Source organism: Thunnus maccoyii, chromosome 15, assembly GCF_910596095.1.
Source record: "Thunnus maccoyii chromosome 15, fThuMac1.1, whole genome shotgun sequence".
NCBI lineage: Eukaryota > Metazoa > Chordata > Actinopteri > Scombriformes > Scombridae > Thunnus > Thunnus maccoyii.
This window is the reverse complement of record NC_056547.1, coordinates 10493016-10514111: the sequence shown is the minus strand read 5'-3', so window position 1 is coordinate 10514111 and position 21096 is coordinate 10493016. Positions and strand designations below refer to the sequence as shown.

General features: G+C 41.3%; 1 protein-coding gene across 6 annotated transcripts in view; it reads right to left on the bottom strand.

The window, feature by feature from the left end:
- LOC121912715 (ephrin type-A receptor 10-like) overlaps window positions 1-1581 on the bottom strand; it is a 154555-nt gene extending 152974 nt beyond the window's left edge. For 3 of the 6 annotated variants that reach the window (XM_042435060.1, XM_042435064.1, XM_042435063.1), the window contains exon 1: window positions 1198-1568. In XM_042435060.1, coding sequence (XP_042290994.1) covers window positions 1198-1276 — 79 coding nt within the window. In that variant the 5' untranslated portion in view covers window positions 1277-1568. Of the gene's footprint in view, window positions 1-1197 lie in introns of all 6 variants that reach the window. The other 3 variants (XM_042435061.1, XM_042435062.1, XM_042435059.1) reach the window with 3 other exon arrangements.
- Between the last annotated feature and the right edge of the window lie 19515 nt (window positions 1582-21096).

Below are 21096 nucleotides of genomic sequence, written 5' to 3'. Positions count from 1 at the left end.
CTGTTTTAACTGATACAACTTACAGAAAACTATAGGTTTACGATATCGCGGCTAACTTGTGGGTACAGAAAGTATTTATCTCTGGCAATCAGCCAGGCTGCCGGTAAATTGCTGGACCACAGCAGTACCTTCCTAGCTCCCTCACACACTTCAGTGCAGATGCACAAGGGCAATTAACAGAGCCAGCTATCCGAATCCCAATCCCACATCAGTATTAAATCTTGATAAAACACTCAGTGAATTGTACATTGTTTCCCCTGCATTCCAGTTTTGACCCTCTGTTTAACGCTGATGGAAAGACAAAGAGAGGAACTGACACTATTGTTGCCCTACTGTTGAAAACTATTTTTAAAAACTGATGGAGGAAATACTGATCAGAGAATAACTGAGGCTAAAAAAACGGAGGAGAGCTGCATGCAGCGGGATAAGCAGTAAGGCATCAGTCTATAATGAGTCCTGTCGTCCGTGCCACAGCATCAGTGACTGTTGGAGTATGAAAAGACAAAGAAACCAGTTGCACAAAGATGCCGTGACAAAAGCCCACAGCACAATTCATATCTTTGTGACAATAGACTGGGGATTTTCTTTTGCCAAAACAAAACTGACTTTTTTCCTTCTGAACAAATGAGAAACCGGATGCTGAAGCAGTCTGTATCTCCTCCTGTATGATATTAGAAATGTTAGAAATGTAAGAGTTCAGTTTATGTCTTTGGGACAAAATCAGTTACTTAGCTCACAATCTACAAGGCTGCTAATAATATTATTTTTTGTTTTCAATAAGCTCTTGTACCAAAGTGTCATGTTCATCTTTTTTGAAATTACAACCAACTGAGTGACTTAACGCCTTACAAACTCATATTTGTTCGCATTTTGATGTTATTCGTTGAAAACGCTTCGAGTTCACAGAGCACAAATGCGTAAATCTGTCATAGTCAAGCTTCTTGAAACGAGTCTCTCCGTTATGAGGCAAAAAGACCTTCTTTTTTAATGTGCAATTTGTGCAAATAAATATTTTAGGTTCGTTTTAACTCCACTAAGATGCCCCCACACTAATTGGATGCACCTGCTTCCCATCACAGGACAAGCGCAAATGCCAAACTATCTCCGCCACGGACATGCGACTGTCGGTCAACACTGCCTGCTGCTGCGGCGACCAGTTTGGAAACAACGGAGCCAAAACAAACATTTTCCACATACCTTCCTCGCCTTGACAGTCTTCCACGAGGTTCAGCAATAATATCCAAAGCACCGAAATCAGCGTTTTACGGAGATCCATGTTTGTCTGGCCAGTTCCGCGGGGCTCTTGTCATCTCTCTCCAGCCTGCGCGCAACGCACCGCAGCCGAGACGCACTCAGTGTTTGAATGGAGCAGATGCCGTCTGGGCAAGTAGTGCAGTAGTCAGAGAGCCACACGGCCTATTTGATATCTCGGGGGAGGGTTTTGTCGAGGAGATTGACACCGAGCGGGCGCAATGAAGTGGGTTGTGGAGTCGAGGGTACAGGAAGGTCGACCTATCGAGGAACTGCAACCTGAAATCTCCGCGCCAGGTGTTTCCACAACAGTTGAGTCAACCGTGCAGTATTGCTTCTTTCCAGACGTTGAGATGGCCATGGATTTGGTGAGAGTCTTGTATGTGTTTAATGATCACATACAGGTTTTTGGTTTTAGGGGTACTAAAGGGGGGGTTGCAGATGGTCTTCAATTTACTGTTATCATTTCAATTAGGTGGTTAAAGTCTGTGATTTAAATGTTACAAAAGGGTCACTTCACCCTGCTATCTCTCATGTCAGCTGACAGGTCTTTTAATACAAGCAACAACTCTGGACTATGACCAAAATAATTAGTTTAATGCAGTAAAACAGGCCTGTGTTTAAACACAGAAAAAGCTTATTTTCCATCATTAAGACAAACTCTTCAATAATGTGTGAGTTTAGCTGAAATGTATGTGGTAAAAAAAAAGATTTTGACTTTACAACCACTGAATTACAAAAACTTTGGCACACTCCAGTGATAATATAGGAAAAAAATGACACAGTGATAGATCACTACCCCACATGGATCCAACCCAGGGACATTGAGATAAATGGGCTAAAAGCAGGACATAGACTGCACCAATTTTTTTTCTACAAACAGAAACATAGCCGTCACAATAATTTGAGAAGACGCTCAAATCTGACACATAGTGGCTATAAAAAATTTTTTTTAAAAATCCCTAAGATATATCTTTCCTTGTCATCACAGGCGCAGTACTATATTAAATAAAATACTACTACATACCAAAACTCAAATGAAAATCTCAAATTTATGTAACCAAATTTGTCAGCTGCCCCAAATCTCTTCCCTTGATAACATAGAAGCCCTGGAAGAGTCTCCACAGGCAAAAATCCCACCCAATACCTACATTAAGACAGCACCATTTAATGGACATAACACACTCTTTTCTTTTTACACAAAGTTTGTAAATACACTTGAGATAATTTATATAATGGAAATCACTTCCTTCCTTGGGGGGGACTATTGATTTGATGCTACTTAAAGCGAGGAGACATGTTCATAGCGTTCTCTACCGAGCAAATATTGTGGTTTTCCTCTGGGTTTGTTTGCACATCTTCAGAGTCAGGAGAGCACAATGATTTGAAACATGGAAAATGCTGTTTCAAGGGTTTGCATCACTGTAACACACAGGCTATACTTAAAAGTCCCTCTCTCCATCTCTCACCATCGTATAGCTGCACGCTCTGTGTGTATATGTGTGTGTGTGTGTGTGTGTGAAAGTGTACACACGCATACACACACTTTGCCCTGAATTGATCATTCTCACAGTTTAGCTTGGAAAGCAATACAGTTCGTTGCTGATTGACAAGCGAGATAGGTTTTTTTTTGCAAAGAGAAAACTAGTGATGTGAACACAGGTTGAATCTCAAATCAATAGTCTTTTCTAGGTGCTGGAAGGAGATGGGCGCAAGAGATTCAAAGAGCTCGGTTCACTACATATACATCTTTTTAACAAATCATCAACACATGAGTCACTCAGAAGCTCAGATTGTCAAGAACATTGAAAATAAGGTTGAGTACATAAGCAGTTATTTTAAGTAAATGATGTATAATTCATGAATATGTTCTTATTCTTTCTTTTAAAGAGCAATTCGAGTGGCTCCGCAAATTACAATGACCCAGTGATGTGGAATTCTGTCCTCAAAAAAGTTAAAGAACATTCATCAGTCTGTTTACTGTATGAAATTATCCCCCTTTTTTTAAGCTACATTTAGCTACTTTTCAAACTTTAATGACATGCTAATGAAAAGGCTAGTCAGCACACCTAATTTTCCCCTTAAGCAAGCCCTGCAACTGCCGGACATAAAACAGCTCCGTGATAAATGTAATGAGTACTTTTAATACCGTACACTCACCCCCTCCGTGCAGTGGTATGCACGCACACACATACATACTGTACACTGCCCCCCCCCCCCTCCCCCCCCCCCCCCCCCCCCCCCCCCCTTCCCCTTTTGCTTCATAATCAACGGTAAGACTCATTACCACGGTTGTCACCCAGCCCCCACTGCATTCCTGCTCTCTCTCTGCCTCAACCACACACACACACACACATAAACACACACACTCACACACAGATTATGGGCCATCAGCCTGACTGATCCTCCCCAGCAGGGGGGCTGGTAGCCTTAGTTCTGGGAGCTGATGAACATGATCATCTGTCCTCCTCTGTGGTCATTACTCATCAAGGACAGAGGCCAACAGCCACACTCGTTCACTCTGTCTCTCCCCTCACAGTCCATTACAAGCACACAACAGTCTCTTTTATGCTCTAACTGTAACATCACGAATCTGCCGCTTCCACCGATGCCAAATTTGAAAACCTAATTTTATAGTGTGATGTGACTTTTAGTATGTTTTTCATTTCATTTGCATGTTGGTATTTGAATTCTTTCAGTTAGAGGAAAAGGAAGGTGTGTTTCTATATTTTATAACAGATCCCAGGGAAAGTCCCTGTTAAAACGACACAGTAGGCTGCGCTGGTTGGTTCTTTCACAGTGGGACAAGGAAATATGATCCAGGAAGTCCAGTTTGAGATTAATGCATTTAAAGACTTTATTTCTTAAAAAAGAATCCATAGTTTTCTAAAACAGCTAGGGACTGCGGTTTTTAACAAGGGGCAAAAAAGTGCATGTGCCAGGGACTATTTTCAACTGCAGATTAACACCCACTAGAGAGTATTTTTTGGCAGTGCAGTGTTTTTTGGGATTGACTCAAAGTAAACCACCATATCCACATTCATTGTAATGAAGCAATATATTGCCCAGTGCAACAGTGTTGGTTACTGATGCTGTTTTAGTAAAACAATGGAGGTCTATGGCACAGAGGAATAAGCTATCAGGCTTTGGCTAAATTGTCAGGATCAGTTCATTGTTGGTTTTGGTATTTTCATAGGATTTGTTAACAATAAGAATAATGCATTTACAGCGTTAAGTGTTTAAGAAAAGGTCACGCTCCATTCCATTTTATTACTCTCTACATCATACATACAGTATTTTTCCCTTTTAGCTTCTGTCAACACATGCCCACACACCACGACTCAATCTGCAGCAACGCTCCCCACCCCCTGGCCGGTGCGCTTGCATTATTGATCACGAACACAATGACCAAGGAAAATAAAACTAAATGTAAATCACAGCCTGATAGCATACGGAGGGGAGAGGCGTCGAAGCAGTAAATAGATGTCAATCCCGGCACACGCTTCACACACATACACATGCATGTAAACGCGGCTCAGTTCCGCAGGTTCATTATCATGTGACAATTTCATGCTGATGCGCTCTACCAGCCCCTCCCTCTCTCTGCTCCTCCTCACACACACACACACACACACATGAGAGAAAAGAGGTGAGGAGGAAGAGGAGGAGGAGGAGAAGAGGGAGCGGAGTCACTTGACCTTTTCCGTTCTCTGGTCATTTCCCCAGTCATCCACACAGAACAAGGGGGGAACAAAGAGATAATGGGAGAAGAGGTACATGAGCGTGTGCTTGTATGTATGAATACGGGTGTGTAATTGTGCTCTCGATCCCTCAAGTGTGAGTGTTAAAGGTTATGTTTAAGACTACATCCACACTAAACCAGCTGAGTCTGATGCTGGCTGCTAGCTAAACACTGTTTACTTTTGAAAATGATGTGCATCCACACCAGCATTTTCCATTCACACTGAAACTGAAAAAAACACATTCTTCTTCTTCCTTTTTGGTCTGAAAAACAAACAGGACAGGACAGGAATTTCACTTTGCTGCTACACAGCCGATATTGTGTTTGAGCTGGCTTACGTCATCCTTTTCCAAAACTCACACTAAAATATGAGGCTGCTGTTTTCATATTCATTTAATGTGGAGAGGATTTTCCTTTGTGAAAAACATCTGTTTCGGTGGGGATGGAAAGGCCAAAATGGTGAGAGAAAGATGTATTTCCAGATTTAGCCAGATTAGTGTCGACACATTGTAAGTCACAATTAGGAGGGTGAGCGGTTTCATCCCTTCTGTCCCCCCCCTCTTTCTCCTCCTCCTCCTGCATAATGTCACAGTAATCTTTTGACACCCTTTGGGATTTAAGAGAAGCGTAGGAAGAGTGAAAGGGGCTCAGAGGAGAGGAAAGGAAGAAAGGAAAGGAAAGGAAAGGAAAGGAAAGGAAAGGAAATGGGGCAATGGAGGGAGGTGGTGGAGTGAGCGGGTGTTTGATAACAGTAGGCTACAAGTCCCAGATGTATTGTACCATAGCTGTGTTATTCCCAAGACAGGACCCTGTAAACGCTGCCAAGTGAAAAGGTGTTAATGTGTCTTTGAAAGAGATATACGCCTACACACATATACAGTACATTTACACACACATACAAGGATGTGTCGTGTTAACACACACACACATACAGATCCCCACACCCACACGCACAGCAGTGGTGGCAATAATAGATACAGAGTGTTTTAAATGGGCACCGGGGAGCAGGCGTCATTCTTTGCTTTATTCAGACGGGTGTGCAGAGAATCGTCACTCCCTTTTATGAGATGATTAGCTGCTAGGCGTTAATCACACCAACATTTCATAATGAATTAGATTATAGATATGCTCTAACAATATCACTGGACGGATTGTTTTTATTGCCGTCATTAGTATTTCTATAATAGCCTGTGATTTGTTGTTGGATTTATTACAATCTTACTTTTCTTTTATTAATGCAAATGAGATAATAACCTTTACGTGTGGTTTGACTGTAAATCAGACTTTTAAATAATTGTTAGGGGCATCACATGTGGTGCGAAAGTGATAACGGAGGGAGTCATAGAGTTTGCCGGGAAGCTGTAGACTAACTTTTCTTTACGTTTATCTAATTTGAGAAGCAGGTCACACTGGTATCCGGTCGGTACGTACTGGGAAAAACGGGTAAAACAGCCCATGGGAGGATGACTGTCATTGCCTAATGAGTCCTTGTGTTGCAATTAGTTCCAGGAACAAGAGTCTGTGGTGTCATCAAGGTCATACGGAACAGCTGGGTTCAGAATCAGGACACGACGTGGACTGAATGTCAGCCAGAAAGTTTAGTTAAAACGAGTATCCAATCTAATATTCATTTCCGGATCTGATTGATGATCTAACGGCTTAATTTACCCACAAATCCTTTTCTTGGGATTTGGTTTTGGTTTGATGAAATTAATTCACTAAGACTAGACACTTTGTTCAAATGGAGCATATCTCACTTTGGAATTAAACTCTTCAATTAGCAGATAACACTACTCACGGACACTGTGGCCAAAAAAATAAAGAATCTCGTGTAATTGAGGTGATGTTGCTTTTGACGTGGGCTGTTTCCAGATGAGTTTTTTTGTGTTTTTGCCTCTGACCTGACATTTTTGGCAGAGCACTTAAGCAATTGGAATTACAAGGAAGCACAGCGGGGTTCAATTTCTAATGCTAGTCACAAACAACATCTCACTTACACCATTCTTGCTTCCAATCTTCTGAAATTATGGGGGCAAGAAATTTGAAAGTCCAAGTCATAGTTTGTATGAAGTGACACTACAAAGTATTGGATTGCTTTTGGCAGAAAAGATTAACATACTCTGCTCTTAATAACAAACTTTGATATCTTTCCGCTATGAAATGCATCTTTTATTTTGCTACCAGAGGGTGACAAGAGAGATATAAGTAAGAGAGAAAAGAGTTGCAGATGGACACCATAAAAGAGATGGTGCAGAAAAAAAAAAAGTAAATATATATGCAGGACTTAAAGAGAGAAAGAAAGAGAGAGATGTTGAGGTAGAAAGGAGGACACAGTAAATGCAGGGCCAAGCCAACTGTCAAGTAGACATGTGGCAGTTTGCAGATAAGGCCCATGACTAAGTAATCAGGAATATACAGTGTGATCTACTGCTCACCGACACATTCCCGGATATGACATCTGCCCGGCAGCCTCATTTTCTCAACCACAGCATGCCGGTTCTGAGGCGACTCACTCGGCAGGAACTGAATCCGATATCGCTTTTCCAAAGGATTGTTATTCCAGCCACCACTGCTACTGCGCCAGTATTTTTAAATATCAACACAGATAGTACGAACCTATCGTGACTTCAGATAAAGTTCAATTATACAGTTTACACAAACGGCCTTAGTTCGTACAGAGCGGTGTGTGTGTCTGTTCCTCTTTAGCAGGATGATCCTTTTATATTTAAATCTGTATGTATGTGTGTGTGTGTGTGTGTGTGTGTGTGTGGTAGTTCAGGGTTGCAGGGTGGTTTATCAGACCACGAATACACTCTGTGCAGGTGATGGGAGATTAGGGAACGCCACTGTTTCCAATTTTTAGAGCCGACTTCAGACAGCCCGGAAAATGGAACAACTGTGACTACTTTTGCTTTTTTACTTCACCTCTATTTTGTTTCTTTTACCCATCTTTTTTTTTTCTTCCTGTCCTCTTCTTCTCCCCCCACATACCCTTTCTCCCCTTACTCCATTCTTCCCTCTGTCCACATGCACTCCTTATTTTCCTCCCTCTACCTGCACGTTTTTCCAGCTCATTGATGTACCCTTATTTCATTTCTCTGTTTCTTCTAGTAACATTTCTATAGCATGACACTGAGCACAAATTATGCCTCTCTTCTGACTTTAATGAAGCCACAATAATGTAGGATACATCTAGAGAAGAAAAACTGCAACATGTTTCATCTTTACTGTAAAAGCAGGGGTGGGCCATGTCAGAAAATGTGCAAAAAGTGTCAACTATCATACTAATATAAAACAGAGTGCAATATGTGCTGCAACAGTCAGGCAAAAGGCATCAAATTTTGTTTTTAATAACCAGACTGATCCCAGGAGCCCACCACATTTTAGGGGCTATGTACTATACTTTTCTTTTTCTCCTCATGAAGAAAAGGTGAGAGAAGAAAGGGCATGAAAAATCAATTGAGTCAAGTATGAGTGAAATGGAGAGAATAAAGAGAGAGAGAGAGAGAGAAGAGAACTGGTGGACTGAGAGTGAAAAATGTTTTAGTTTGTCAGCATGGGCTGGACGTCTCCGGAGACAGCGATGGGAATTTATCACGAGAGACAAATTATATTGCAGCAGTATCCCTCTTTCCTGTGTGTGTTTATATGTGTGTATCAACACTTTTGGGCAGCAAAGACATATGCACATAAATTGTGCATGTATGTACACCATATTTTATTTTATGTGTGTTTAAAAACTCTTGAGCACATGGACCAAGTCATACATACATGGTCACATCCGAGGCCGCATTGCACAATGACAGTAATTACATTATTGGCTGTTTAACCTACACATGTTTTATACTATACAATCAAAAGTAGCATTGCTAGATGTGTAAAGTCTGTATAGATAAATGGTTTTGCTTATATTAAGGTTTGAACTCTCTTAATATCTATCTTCTATCTTCTTCTATCTTCTATCTATTAATTAATATCTTAAACTTATACCTGATTCAAAGAGAAAAAAAAACTGCTTTGTTTTTACCAGATTAATGTAGTCAACTGAAGTATACTTTGAGATCTACAGCATGTCCCTCTGATGAGGCAGCCTGCAATTGTTTTGCAAGTGACACCTCATAATAGTTGGGAGTCACAGGGTTCAGCCTCACTACACAAATACAAAATGTGTAGTGGCATGTGTGGCACACTGAGTAATTAAGCAGCTACCTAATACAGGGCACATGGTGGATAAATTAGATTACAGCTACACAAATCAAAGGTAGTTTAATAATATCTCCTCTGCCGCAATTAAGACATACAAATTTCTGCTCACTGTAGTCATAGCGACATGCAAGAAATCTGCTCGTCACCCTCCTACCGCTGCACATAATGAGGATCAGTAAATGCACACACACACCAATTGGAGTTGCTTGCTGTCAGAGGAAAAGATGAAAAGGGTAATTTAGGGGAAAAAATTAGGGTGCACAATCATCCGAACCCCATATTTGTGATTAATGGTGAGCCAAATAAAAACATATTTTGTATTTTTTCTAGCAAATCTTAATGTCAGCCACATTATATTTATACAGGTTACTGTATATGTGTGACATTGTATTGCTTATCGCCTTAAGATAGGCATTTAAGAACCCAGGTAGCCCAGGGGAATTTAAAGTGGGGAATGTAATTACATGTAAGTACAAGCATTGACAAGTTTGCATAAAAAAATGAAAGAAACTGATGAAAGAAAGAAATATGGAAGGAGATTTGTGTGGAAAGACTGTAGAGAAGAAAGAAAGAAAGAAAGAAAGAAAGGGATCCAGCAGTGGCTTGACAATTGGCAGACATTAGGTTATTGTGGGGCCAACTGATGAAACAATAAAGAGAGAGAAATATGCATGGACAGGAGAAGAGAAAGAGACGGCCACACAGCTAGATTCCTACCTAGATGTGAGGCATTACAGAGGTCTATGACCAGGGTCAAACTGTTTTCATCACCCCTGTTTACTCCTTGGCGCTGGATGATGAGGACTTCAAATTGCACTAAGATTGGATCTTACAAAAAAAAATGAATATGAATGTAACGGTTGGAGGCTGGCAATAACACCAGTCGAAGAGGTCCACTTACAGTACAAACCAATCTCATATCAATACACTGCCATAGATTGGGTTGCAGCAAGAACTGAGGCATTCATCGCAGTTACGTTGAAGCTTAACAGATGACAGATATGTCTTCTGTCTCTCTTTCTGGCCCACTTTTGGAAAAAGAATCATCAGAGGTAGATTATACTTGATAGCTTGGTGCAGGAAAAAAAAACTCAGTGTGGGCTGTCTATGATTACAACAGGAAGAGTTTTGATAGGCTTCTTCTCACTGTTGCTGAAAATGATATCTCAGTATATTATGTAGGCAGAGATGATACAGAATTACTATTTTTAACATGTTGTCAGACACAAGAGTACTTACAGAACAGTATAGATGTCTGTTGTGACAAAATGCAAGGACTGAAATACTAAACAAACGACCAATTCCAACTGGAACTGAAGAATAACCTGCCCTCATGTTTGGATAGGCCATGCTATGTTATTTGCTGTGACCCTGACTGATAAACAGTGCTAGTGTAGCTGTTAACGTTAGCTACTGTAGATAAAATGGCTATTTCCATTGTCCCTTGCCAAATACACAAAAAGTAGTTTTGTTGTTGTGCATGGTAACCATATGTTATTATGTGTCAGAAACCTACTATCAAGTCTGCTTTCACTAGGTTTTTATAGGAGCTTATGACCTCAGGTGGCACAAGGGCAACATTCTTGCCTACCACCACAGAGGCCATGGGTATGATTCCCAGAAGACAGGTTAGGGTTTGGACTTTGGCTTGTGAAAATTGCCAATGGACACATTTGGTAGTGCTGAGGTAACCAAAACCAAAAGTGGGAGGCCAGTGAGGAATCATGTGTTTTTTGCTGCTTTGCACTGGCTACTCCTGCTGGTTGGTCAGGCTACCTGGTAACCATGGTAAGCATGGGGTACAAGGATAGTGTGAAAACTTCCATGCATTATGCCCTTCTGTTAAAACTTCTTGTACCCAGATGAAAGGAAAAGTTTTGTGACATTTTGTAGCACATAGCTTTGGAGGGAGCAGTGACACCAGGAATTGAACATTTCTAACTGGAAGAAAAGGGGCAAAAATCCAATTGGTGCAGGGAGTCATGCTCTCTGGGTAGGGGAACATTGATCACTGTCAGTATGAATGGTCCTTTGCAGTCATGGTTTTAACGCTCATAGCACATCAGACCACCAGATCAGAATGGATACCACGTTAATTAGCAGGAAAATTTCTTCATCACTTACCCATCAGAGAAATTGCTGCTGGGGCAAACAGGTGTTCAGTCCATTCACAATCATGAACCTAACAATTTGGGGAATCCAAAAAGTGCTTGAGAATATCTCCAGATGTTTTCCAACTGCTGTACTTTCCTCAGTATGTAAAACTTTAAAAACGGCTTGTCGGCCTATGAGACAACTGACAAAGAACTTCATCCCTGTCTCTTCAGCAAATGGCTGCTTGTACATTATGTTTTGCACAGTCTGTCAGTCCTTAAAAGGAAGTTGTTGAGTCATAATGCATCACTGTGCTGACATTACCCAACAACTTCCAAACATGCATGGCTACTTGAGTGCAAGATAATGGGGTGTGTCAACATCCTTCCTCTCCACTCCCCAACGTCTAGGATGCACGCTGACAGTGCTCAATTTTGCTGGGACAACAGCGCTATTTGCATAATTGATTACACCTGCAGCCTATGGAGCAGGGTACAAACAGAAGAGAAGAACAAACAGTCTGATGATGACATTTGTTCTAGTGAGAGGAGCGCGAGCTGTCTGAGAGATTAGTACGCTGTGATGTAAGGTGAGCAGGCCAAAGGATGAAGAGCTAAACATATGCAAATTCAAAGCAGAATATTCATGCATTCCGATTGGGGTTCCTCTCTCCGGGATTTCTCGAGGCGTGTGAATGAAAAATTGTTCCTAAAACTTTGGCTGAACTTTCTCTACCCTCTGTTGGCATTAAATATGTAATACTGTATTGCATGAAGACAAATGTGTGTGTGTGTTGGCACAGATAAATGAGAGGTTTTTCTTTTTCAGATGTGAGCTGCAGCATTTTGGCACGTTGTTTTTGTTTATGTTTGTGTCTGAAAGTTATGCGGCACGTGCTTGTACTGGCCAATGTTTCTTTTCATGTGGCTCCAGGATCCTATTTGTGTGTTAGGTTTGTGCATGATTGTGTGTACATATGCATTTCAATGTGTGCATATGTTTTCAGATTACATCTGGTTTTCAAATTGCTTTTGTGTAGGTGCCACTTGCATTCGCTGGAAATGCAATGACAATTTTAACAGTTTCTTGAGAAGCTGTGTAAAAGTCACCTCTAAAAACATAATTTGGGAAATGCGAGTGAGCAAGGGAGTTAGTATGCAGATCAGGTAAATGATTCCCTCCTTCTCAGCCCCAAATGACGCGATGAAAGGCCAAATACGGGCACCTGAGGCCTTGGGGAATTATACCGTAGCATGGAGATGGTTAGTGGCAAATTAATAAGACCCAGAAAAAGAATGCCCTTATTACTTTGACCAAAAATACTTTCTCACTTTGTAACTTCATCAAGCTGTAGAGTGAAACTTAATGTGTATAAACCAAGCAACTGATCCATATGAAAAGTGCACAGCAAAATAACATGTACACATTCAACCATTTTTAACCTTCTTAAATCTATGATTTGTATTCACTGCTGCAGTTTAATGTGTTTAATACATCACACACAGATTGCGAGGCTACAGTACTGAGGCATTTTGTTCTCATACTTTACCCCAACAGTGCTGACATCACACAACTCAAAGTGCACCAAGTGAAGATTCTCATTTAAGCAACGTGATCACAGAGCAAATGCTTATGGAAATATCGTCTGACACGCTGTTGACACTTTATTTACATCAGTCTCTCTAATTATGCCCCCGAGTATACAGACATACTCTGTATTATTCACACATACACACACTGAAAGAAATATACACAGACACAGTGCATTCATAAACATGTAGTTAGTGGGTGCATGCGCGCGCGCGCACACACACACACACACACACACATACACACGTATACACACCTACCTACACTCACACATGCATACTTACATGAAGACATCTTGAATACATACATGATGGCTAGCAAAAGCACCTCTTTTGCACTCAGTAAACAGCTGGTACCTGCAGCTATTTCCCTGGCCAATTCAACTGAATAAAATGACCCACCAACAAGAAAACTGTGAAAAAAAAGGTTAAATGTACATTTAGAGCAATAGCTATTCACGGTGAAAACCTAACCGACCCTTACCGTACTGGAACCCAAGCCTAACCTATACTGATTCCCAGTCACTGACCTCAGAATAATTTATTATATTTCAGCAGACAAATGTTTGTTTTGTGTGTTGTCTTTCCAGTGCAATAGCTCTAACTATATGGGGGCGGCTGTGGCTCAGGAGGTAGAGCGGGTTGTCCACTAATCAGAAGGTTGGTGGTTCGATCCCCTGGTTCCCCCCAATCTGCATGTCAAAGTGTCCTTGGGCGAGATCCATCCAGCCATCGGTGTGTGTGTGAGTGAGTGTTTGAATGGGTGAACATAGAAACATTGTGAGGCGCTTTGGATAGGAAGCGCCGTATCGCTCCTGATGAGCAGGTCGGCACCTTGCATGGCAGCCTCTGCCATCAGTGTATGAATGGGTGAATGTTGGCATGTATTGTAAAGTGCTTTGAGTGGTCGATGAGGCTAGAAAGGTGCTATATAAATACAGTCCAATTATTTACCTGCAGACACAGATTAGAGCGTTGCAAGCACTTTAGGCTTTTTCACTGACATCCTTACCTCTCACAAAGAATGCACACACAGACACACAAACATGTAACCCCTCCTCCTCCTCCTGGCTCACCGATGTTAGAACATTAGAGGAAATTAAACCTCATTAAGAGATGCTGTTAAAAGCCTTCATTCCTTTTCACTATCTTTCTTTCAACTTCCCTCATCTCTCTATCATTCAATTCTAAATATCCTTCCATTCCTGTCTCTCTATCTGTCACACTCTAGTAAACCCATTCTTAATACGGCCCCTACTTTGTCTCGTGCAGGTATGTTTATATGTGTGTAACTTGCTCTCATTGATTTAACCGGGTGCTCGTCATTGTCTTTGTGCTTTTGTATTACAGCACTGCAGTGCAGGGTGTCTGTTGGGTCCACATGTCCTGAAAGATTTAAAATTATGGTCAAATATAATCTGTGTTTATTGAGCTTAAAAACAATTGATAGGCATGCTATATGAGGAATGACATCATCAAGGCATGTAGATTTATAATATTTTTAATTGAAAAGTTAGCCACTTTTGCTTATACTTTATATTCCAAATAAAACAAGTCCCGTCAATAGACTCAAGTGCATAACACTATTTTAAAAATAAGTAAATATTATGCTAGCCTATGTTCATTGGGGCAACACATAAACACAAATAATTTCCTTCAGCTTTAGGCCTACATATTCTCAGATAAAATAAAACAGAAAGTGCTAAGTGTCTCTCCACAACTTGCAATACACATAAACCTTGTGACCTTGTCCTCCCCAAGGCAACTACGCTGCGCTGTTTTGATTCGGTTCTGCACATTCTTTAAAAAAAAAAAAAAAAAAAAAGAAGAAGATTCATTTTTTTAAATAGAAATAGAAATAGAAATGTGGAAATGTAATTTTAGTCCATTTTAATACAATTCAAATTGTGCTTAGAGGGAATTATTTTCACCAGACATTATGACCGGAGAGATTTAAATATGTCGGACTTCTACAGATTTTCCCGGTTAAAAAAAATCAGAAAAGAGAAACCCAGCTGCAGTGAGTGTTCTGGTATTGGATTCCCAGGCAGGAGGTGGTAAGGATGAATGTGTGTCCCAGAGCTCTACTGTTAATAGATCAATATGCTGAGAGGAGAAGAGAGGGAGAGGGAGAGGAGAGGAGAAGAGAGGAGAGGAGAGGAGAGGAGAGGAGAGGAGAGGAGAGGACAGGAGAGGACAGGAGAGGAGAGGAGAGGAGAGGAGAGGAGAGAGGAGAGGAAGTTCCTGGGGTAAAACCATCACATTTTAGACCCAGAAGAAAATCCCCTGCAGCCTGCAATTTAGAACCTCTTCAGGATGGGCCAAGATACATTACACCAGCAGTGTGTCTGATCAAAGTTAAGCACTACCGACTACCTTGCCTGGCGGAGCATGAATACAGACCTAACACAGCACAGAGAAATAGTTGTCTCATTTTCTAAACGTCAGTCTCATGTGGTCCCGCCAACCTCTCTTACCTTGCTATCCACCACTGGTCTACATCATAATTATGTAAATGACGCAGAAAGCTCTTTTTCTGAGCTGCCTGATTGTTCCACAAAGGGTGCTATCCCTCACTCATAAGCATAAAAATTCCAGTAATTATGTTCCAAAGGCACGGCACTAATAGGGTTATCTATAAACACAGCGATTTGTAGCTACTTGATTGGCTTCAATCATGGTGCATTGCCAGTGCCACTCAAATTATCGCTGCATTGTATTCTTTTGAAGAATCGGACGTCCTTCAGTTTTTCAGGCCCCCAGAGTGTGAAACACAAAAGAGTGAAACAAGAGGAGTCCTCTCAGTCAATGTCCAGTAATAAAACATTATCAAATACCACAGTTAAAATGAATTCATAGAAAAATAAGCATTTGTGATATTGGGTTATATAATTGTGGAATATCTCTCCACAGGTTCATCATTACAAGCGACCCATTTCACATTACACGTACCTGTTTTTGAAAAGTGCTATATTAATAAAGATCGCCTGCTTGCTTAGACATGAGATTGATATCAATCTTCTCATATCACTCTCAGACAAAAGGAACAAAAACATAATTCCCAAAATGATGAACTAGCTCTTTATACACATTTGGTAATCTAAATATTTCCCCAGAGTAACTTGATTTTTTCATATGAAATTGATTTTTTTCATATCAAATCTGCTGTTATCTTGTTTTTATATCAAATTATCAATAGCATTTGTTATGTTGTCCCATACATCATGTGGAACTGTAGATACGAAGAGTAATATCTGCATTTGAATCGTACTATAAATATATCTTCAAATGAACTCTTTCCCCACAACCGCCCACCCCCCTGCTGTCATATATGCACATATTAAAACTCGCTTTGATCAGATGTCCACCCTTCATCACACATCAACATGCATGTAAACGCACACCATAACACATATTTTGCCTGTAAAGTATTAATAAATTGTTAAACTAGTGAATGGAAAAAGAAATGATGTCACCTCAGCGCAGTTACGTGAACAAAAAGAGACCAGCTGAACCACAGCAGCCCACCAAGTATCCCAACAGCCTGTGGCCTGGTGAGTGTCAGTTTTATAGACTGTATACACCTACAATGCACACAAACACACTCATTCTGTCTCACTCACAGCCTGCCTCTCTATCACATTACTCTTCCTCCCACAGGCCAAAGCATGAATCTTTATTCAGGGAGATACGGGCAAAGACGGAGCACGGGATCGAGGCTACACAAAGACTGCAGTGAGTCAGTGCTTGTAATGTGATTTGTCACTCCCTCTGCTCTGTCTCTGATGTGATTACAGGCCGGGCTTCGGCCGGCCGTGTCAGATGAGATGGTGGCCCCTGATAGGAGAAGCAGAGCAGAAACCAGGAAGTGCTTGGCTCGTCTGCAATCTGTCACACTGGACCCGGGAATACCGGCTTTGAGAAGATGACGACTGCAGGGATGTCAGGAGACTGTGGTGGTGTGTTTACCCCTATGTGTGTGTGTGTGTGTGTGTGTCTGAATGAATTAAATGGACTTGACAGCATTTGTTGTACACTCTCTCTCTCTCTCACACACACACACACACAAATCTGTCTGCATGAGATACCCTTTGTATTATCTTAGTCTCACAAAACATCTATCAGTCTGTGTGTGTTCGTGAAGTGTGTGTTTCCTGTGAGGAACGGGAGATCTGTTGTACAGGCCTCTTTCTAAGCCTTTTAGAGTAGATCCCAACATTTATATCACCATCATCACATGCTTCAATGCTTGAAGGGAAGCTTTGGTCCAGTTCCACACATCAGTCGTGGAAAGTGTGCTAAAATGATCCCTCATAGTTTGGTAGCTTGATGCCTGCTGAAAACAAACACACTGAAAATAGTTAAGACTACATATAAAATGAATTGTCATTTCCTGCCACCTCTCTCTTCAATTTTTAAAGTAAGGCTTTACCAAAAATGCACTGAACATCATTAGAGATGATTCTTTTGGCACCTTAAGTTGCTTTTTGTGTTTAGCTTATCATGATATTTTGTATATTTTAATATGTTTTATTTATATTAACTCTACTCAGTACTGTGATCAGAAATATTAGCAACTCAACACCACAGATGATTTAAGCCCATCAGTATGAATGGCTACCACTGACATTTACATCATCAACAAGATGCCAGTTCATGTGACCCACTGACAGAGCTGACAAGTACAGGTGGAAGACATTTTTCTTCCCTTCATTCATTCTTCCTCTTATTATTTTGGTTGTGTATGTTATTTTTAGAGGCACACAAACCAGTATTTATCAGACTTGTGGTGGAAGACACACACATCCTATTACAGCTGATGTAATAGCTACTTTGAGGGCTTAACTGCATTGGTCAAAAGTCCATTTTCTGTTTTCTCTGTAAAATGGAATCAATTTTGCAAACAAAATACATTCCTTTAGTGTTTTGCATACAAAAAACTATTATTATATAACCACATACTTAACAAAAAGAAAAAAAAAAACACTCAGTGGAAGTAATTTCTGTTTTCACCACTATACAATGTCCTCTCAGTTTATTGTAATTGGCCTATGGGACACATGGCATTTGGCTTCTTTGTCTTTTTCTACTGTTTTTTGCCTGCGGCAGATCGTGACCAGTGTAATGTTTGAGACAATCCATTGTCTGCATTTTTTTCAGTTGACAATTACCACACATGGAGGAGCCCTGCAATGGTTGCCAATGAGATACAATAATCACAAGGCCCTGCATGCATGCTTACCAGAAAGCCACTGGGGCTGAAAGCTCTCCCACTCCCTCCCTCTCCCTCCCCTTTGGCCCGTCTCACTAAAACACATCCTCCCTGATTTATCCTATTTTCTTTGTCAATCCTCTCTTTTTTGTCTCAATCTCCCCTCACCCATTTCCACCCTGCCATCTCCCTATCTCTCTTTTCTCCTTCCATTTTCGTCTGTAAATCCTCATTATTGCCAATCCTTTTTTTGTTGTATTCTCTCTCTCGTATGCTCAACGCTCCCTCCCCCACTTCATCCCCCTCTCCGACTGGTGGCTTACAGGGCAGTTGGCAGCTGCGAGCATGGTAGATTGGATGGGAGGAGGAGGGGACTGCTTATGGCTGGCATGGCTCTTCCACTTGGCAAGGGGAGCCATGGGTAAATTGGAAAGGTAACCTGCACCCAGTGCCAGTGTTCAAGGTTAGGCTGGCTCTGCATGGGTGCATCCAATTGACCCCCATCTGTTCAGCAGGGGTAAGTTGAACCAATCTCAAGTGCTAGTACCTGACTGGAGGATATAGAGACAGTCACACACACACACGCCACCACTGCATGCAATAATGCACACATGCCCTCATTTTCTCCCACACACAACCATCATTACATGCTTACAGTCCACTCGCACATGAAATCACCCACTGACACAAATCCCCACAAACTCATGCCATCTTCTTTTCCCCCCCACATTCAGCGTCTCTCACATGCCATTGCATCACGCACATAACGCTAACCTTCCTCAGCTTCACTGTGCTTCATCGCAACTTAATCCTCCACCGCTTGGTTAGCATCACGCTACAACCTGTAAAATATCTTCCATGACTGTCTACCACTCATACAGTAGGACTTATAATGTGCTTAGTTAAACCTATCATGGCAATATTTTATCCTCGCATGCACTCCGGCCACAAATAGATAAGGTGTGTCTTCATTTGCAGAGATCTAATTGCATAGCACTCACCCACAGGGAAGTAAGTGGTGTGGTGGAGGTGGATGAATAAATAATGTATCTACTTCAACGCTATCTTTAATCCTTGCAACCCCCCTGTGAGCTGACCTCAGGAGGTAAAGGCACGCATAGCGGTCCAAGCTAAATATATAGTTTATGTCTTCCTTTCACTCATTCATGCTGAGGCACCGAAGCTTTCTGTTCTCTCGAACAAACATAGCAAAATGAGCCGTATAACATGCAGAGCCATACCTTACAACCATGGGAGAGTTTGCTCGCCTACATGGTAACAAATACACATATGTGCAGACACTCCTATGGAGAACAAAGCCAGAGCATCATAGTGTCTTTGTCCAGCTAACATGAGGCTAATATTCTAGACAGTATCTGCTGCTCTCTGTGGTAGAGAGATAACGCCTTGGCCAAACATTACAATCAACAAGCCAGAGAGGTCATAGCCTTACCTAGGATAACAACTGCAGAAAAATGTTTATCTCAGCATGTCAGCCACCTCACCTCTACCTCCCCCGCCTCTCCCACCTTGCCTTCAGCCACCTTTCTCCCAGTTTTCTGCCCTCGCCTCCATCACCTCCGTGAATGCACACAGGAAAATGATTCCCATTTTGTCAGAAAATGCAAGAGAAAGAATAGGAAAAAAAAAATCCAATAAAATAACAGAACAGAGGGAGGAATCCCATTTTCCACCTGCCATTCCCAGTGTTGGCAGGATAATAGCAGGCATCCCAGTGTTGGGATAAGCTGTGATAACAAATAGCTCAATCTGCTCTGTGTCTTCATCTGCTGTTCTATCGCTTTCACACACACAAAGCCACCGAATTATGATTAATGGTCAGGACAGAGGCTTGTATCTTCTCAGGTATATGAAAGATGCTCCAGTTTAGATACTTACACAAAATACCACAGTGAGGTCATGTGCTGTTTGATATCTAAAAAAGAAAGGGAGCAGAAATGGCGTTTTCACTACAAGGCCAACTCCATGTGACTTCACTGATATTCACGGATGTTTTTAGATGTCAGTAGGGAGAGAAATTCATTCTTGTTGGTTTTTAGAATAAGTGAAAATGGCCCAGAATGTCTTTCTAATTTGTCTGCATTAAACATGAGGAACATTTAAAAAGAAAAGGTCTTTTTTCAGCCCCATTATGACGGATATAGATCCCGTCCCTGGTGTGACGCAGGCTGTTCTCCAGACTATGAGAGGAGTAAACGGTAATAAAATTCTTCTAACAAGGCTCTTTTATTGCCTTCCTACTGTTTTCATCTCATTTCAGACTCTCGCCTCACACTCCTTAATGGCCTCAGATTCAAATTTACCCTAATGAGGCGAGGAGGAGCGGGAGAGGAGGGAAAAAAAAAAAGAAAATGGCTGAGAGGAAGAGCAAGTCCATTCGCTGCTGGGAAAAAAAGGTCAAGTCTTTCAGGACTGCTTCCGCTCACAAAAGACGCATTGTCTCTTTCAATAACACATAAAGACTCATCATAAAGAAAACAGCATGTTGGGGAGTTTGGTTTAAGTTAGGAGACATGAATAAGTCTGTAAAAAAAAGTCAGTCAAGAAGTGAAAATGTCACGTCTGTCCTCTTTGGTGTCCAGGTTTGGAGGGATTAGGGGGAAATTGCAAATAGCCACACATGTCATTTTGCCGGGGCACTGCACAAATATATGTCCAAAACCTGCTTTTTGCACTGGCGAAGCTGATTATGACATTTTACAATGTATCATCATTGATCCACATGTCACAAAAACATCATCTGCGGGAGAAAATGTCAGTGACAAAGTTAATTAAAGCCAAAAGGCCAGATTTTCTGTTTAACTTGTGCTGTATTAACTGAGATGTGCAGTGGGGACAGTGATAGACATGGACACTGACCATTTGTCATCCATCAAGTAGTGAGGACAGCCTGCTGTCATCACCTCATGGGGCCCGTCAATTTCATTATTTCTCTCTCGGCCTGTCTCTCACTCTCTCGCTGTCATGTCATCTTGTGTGGT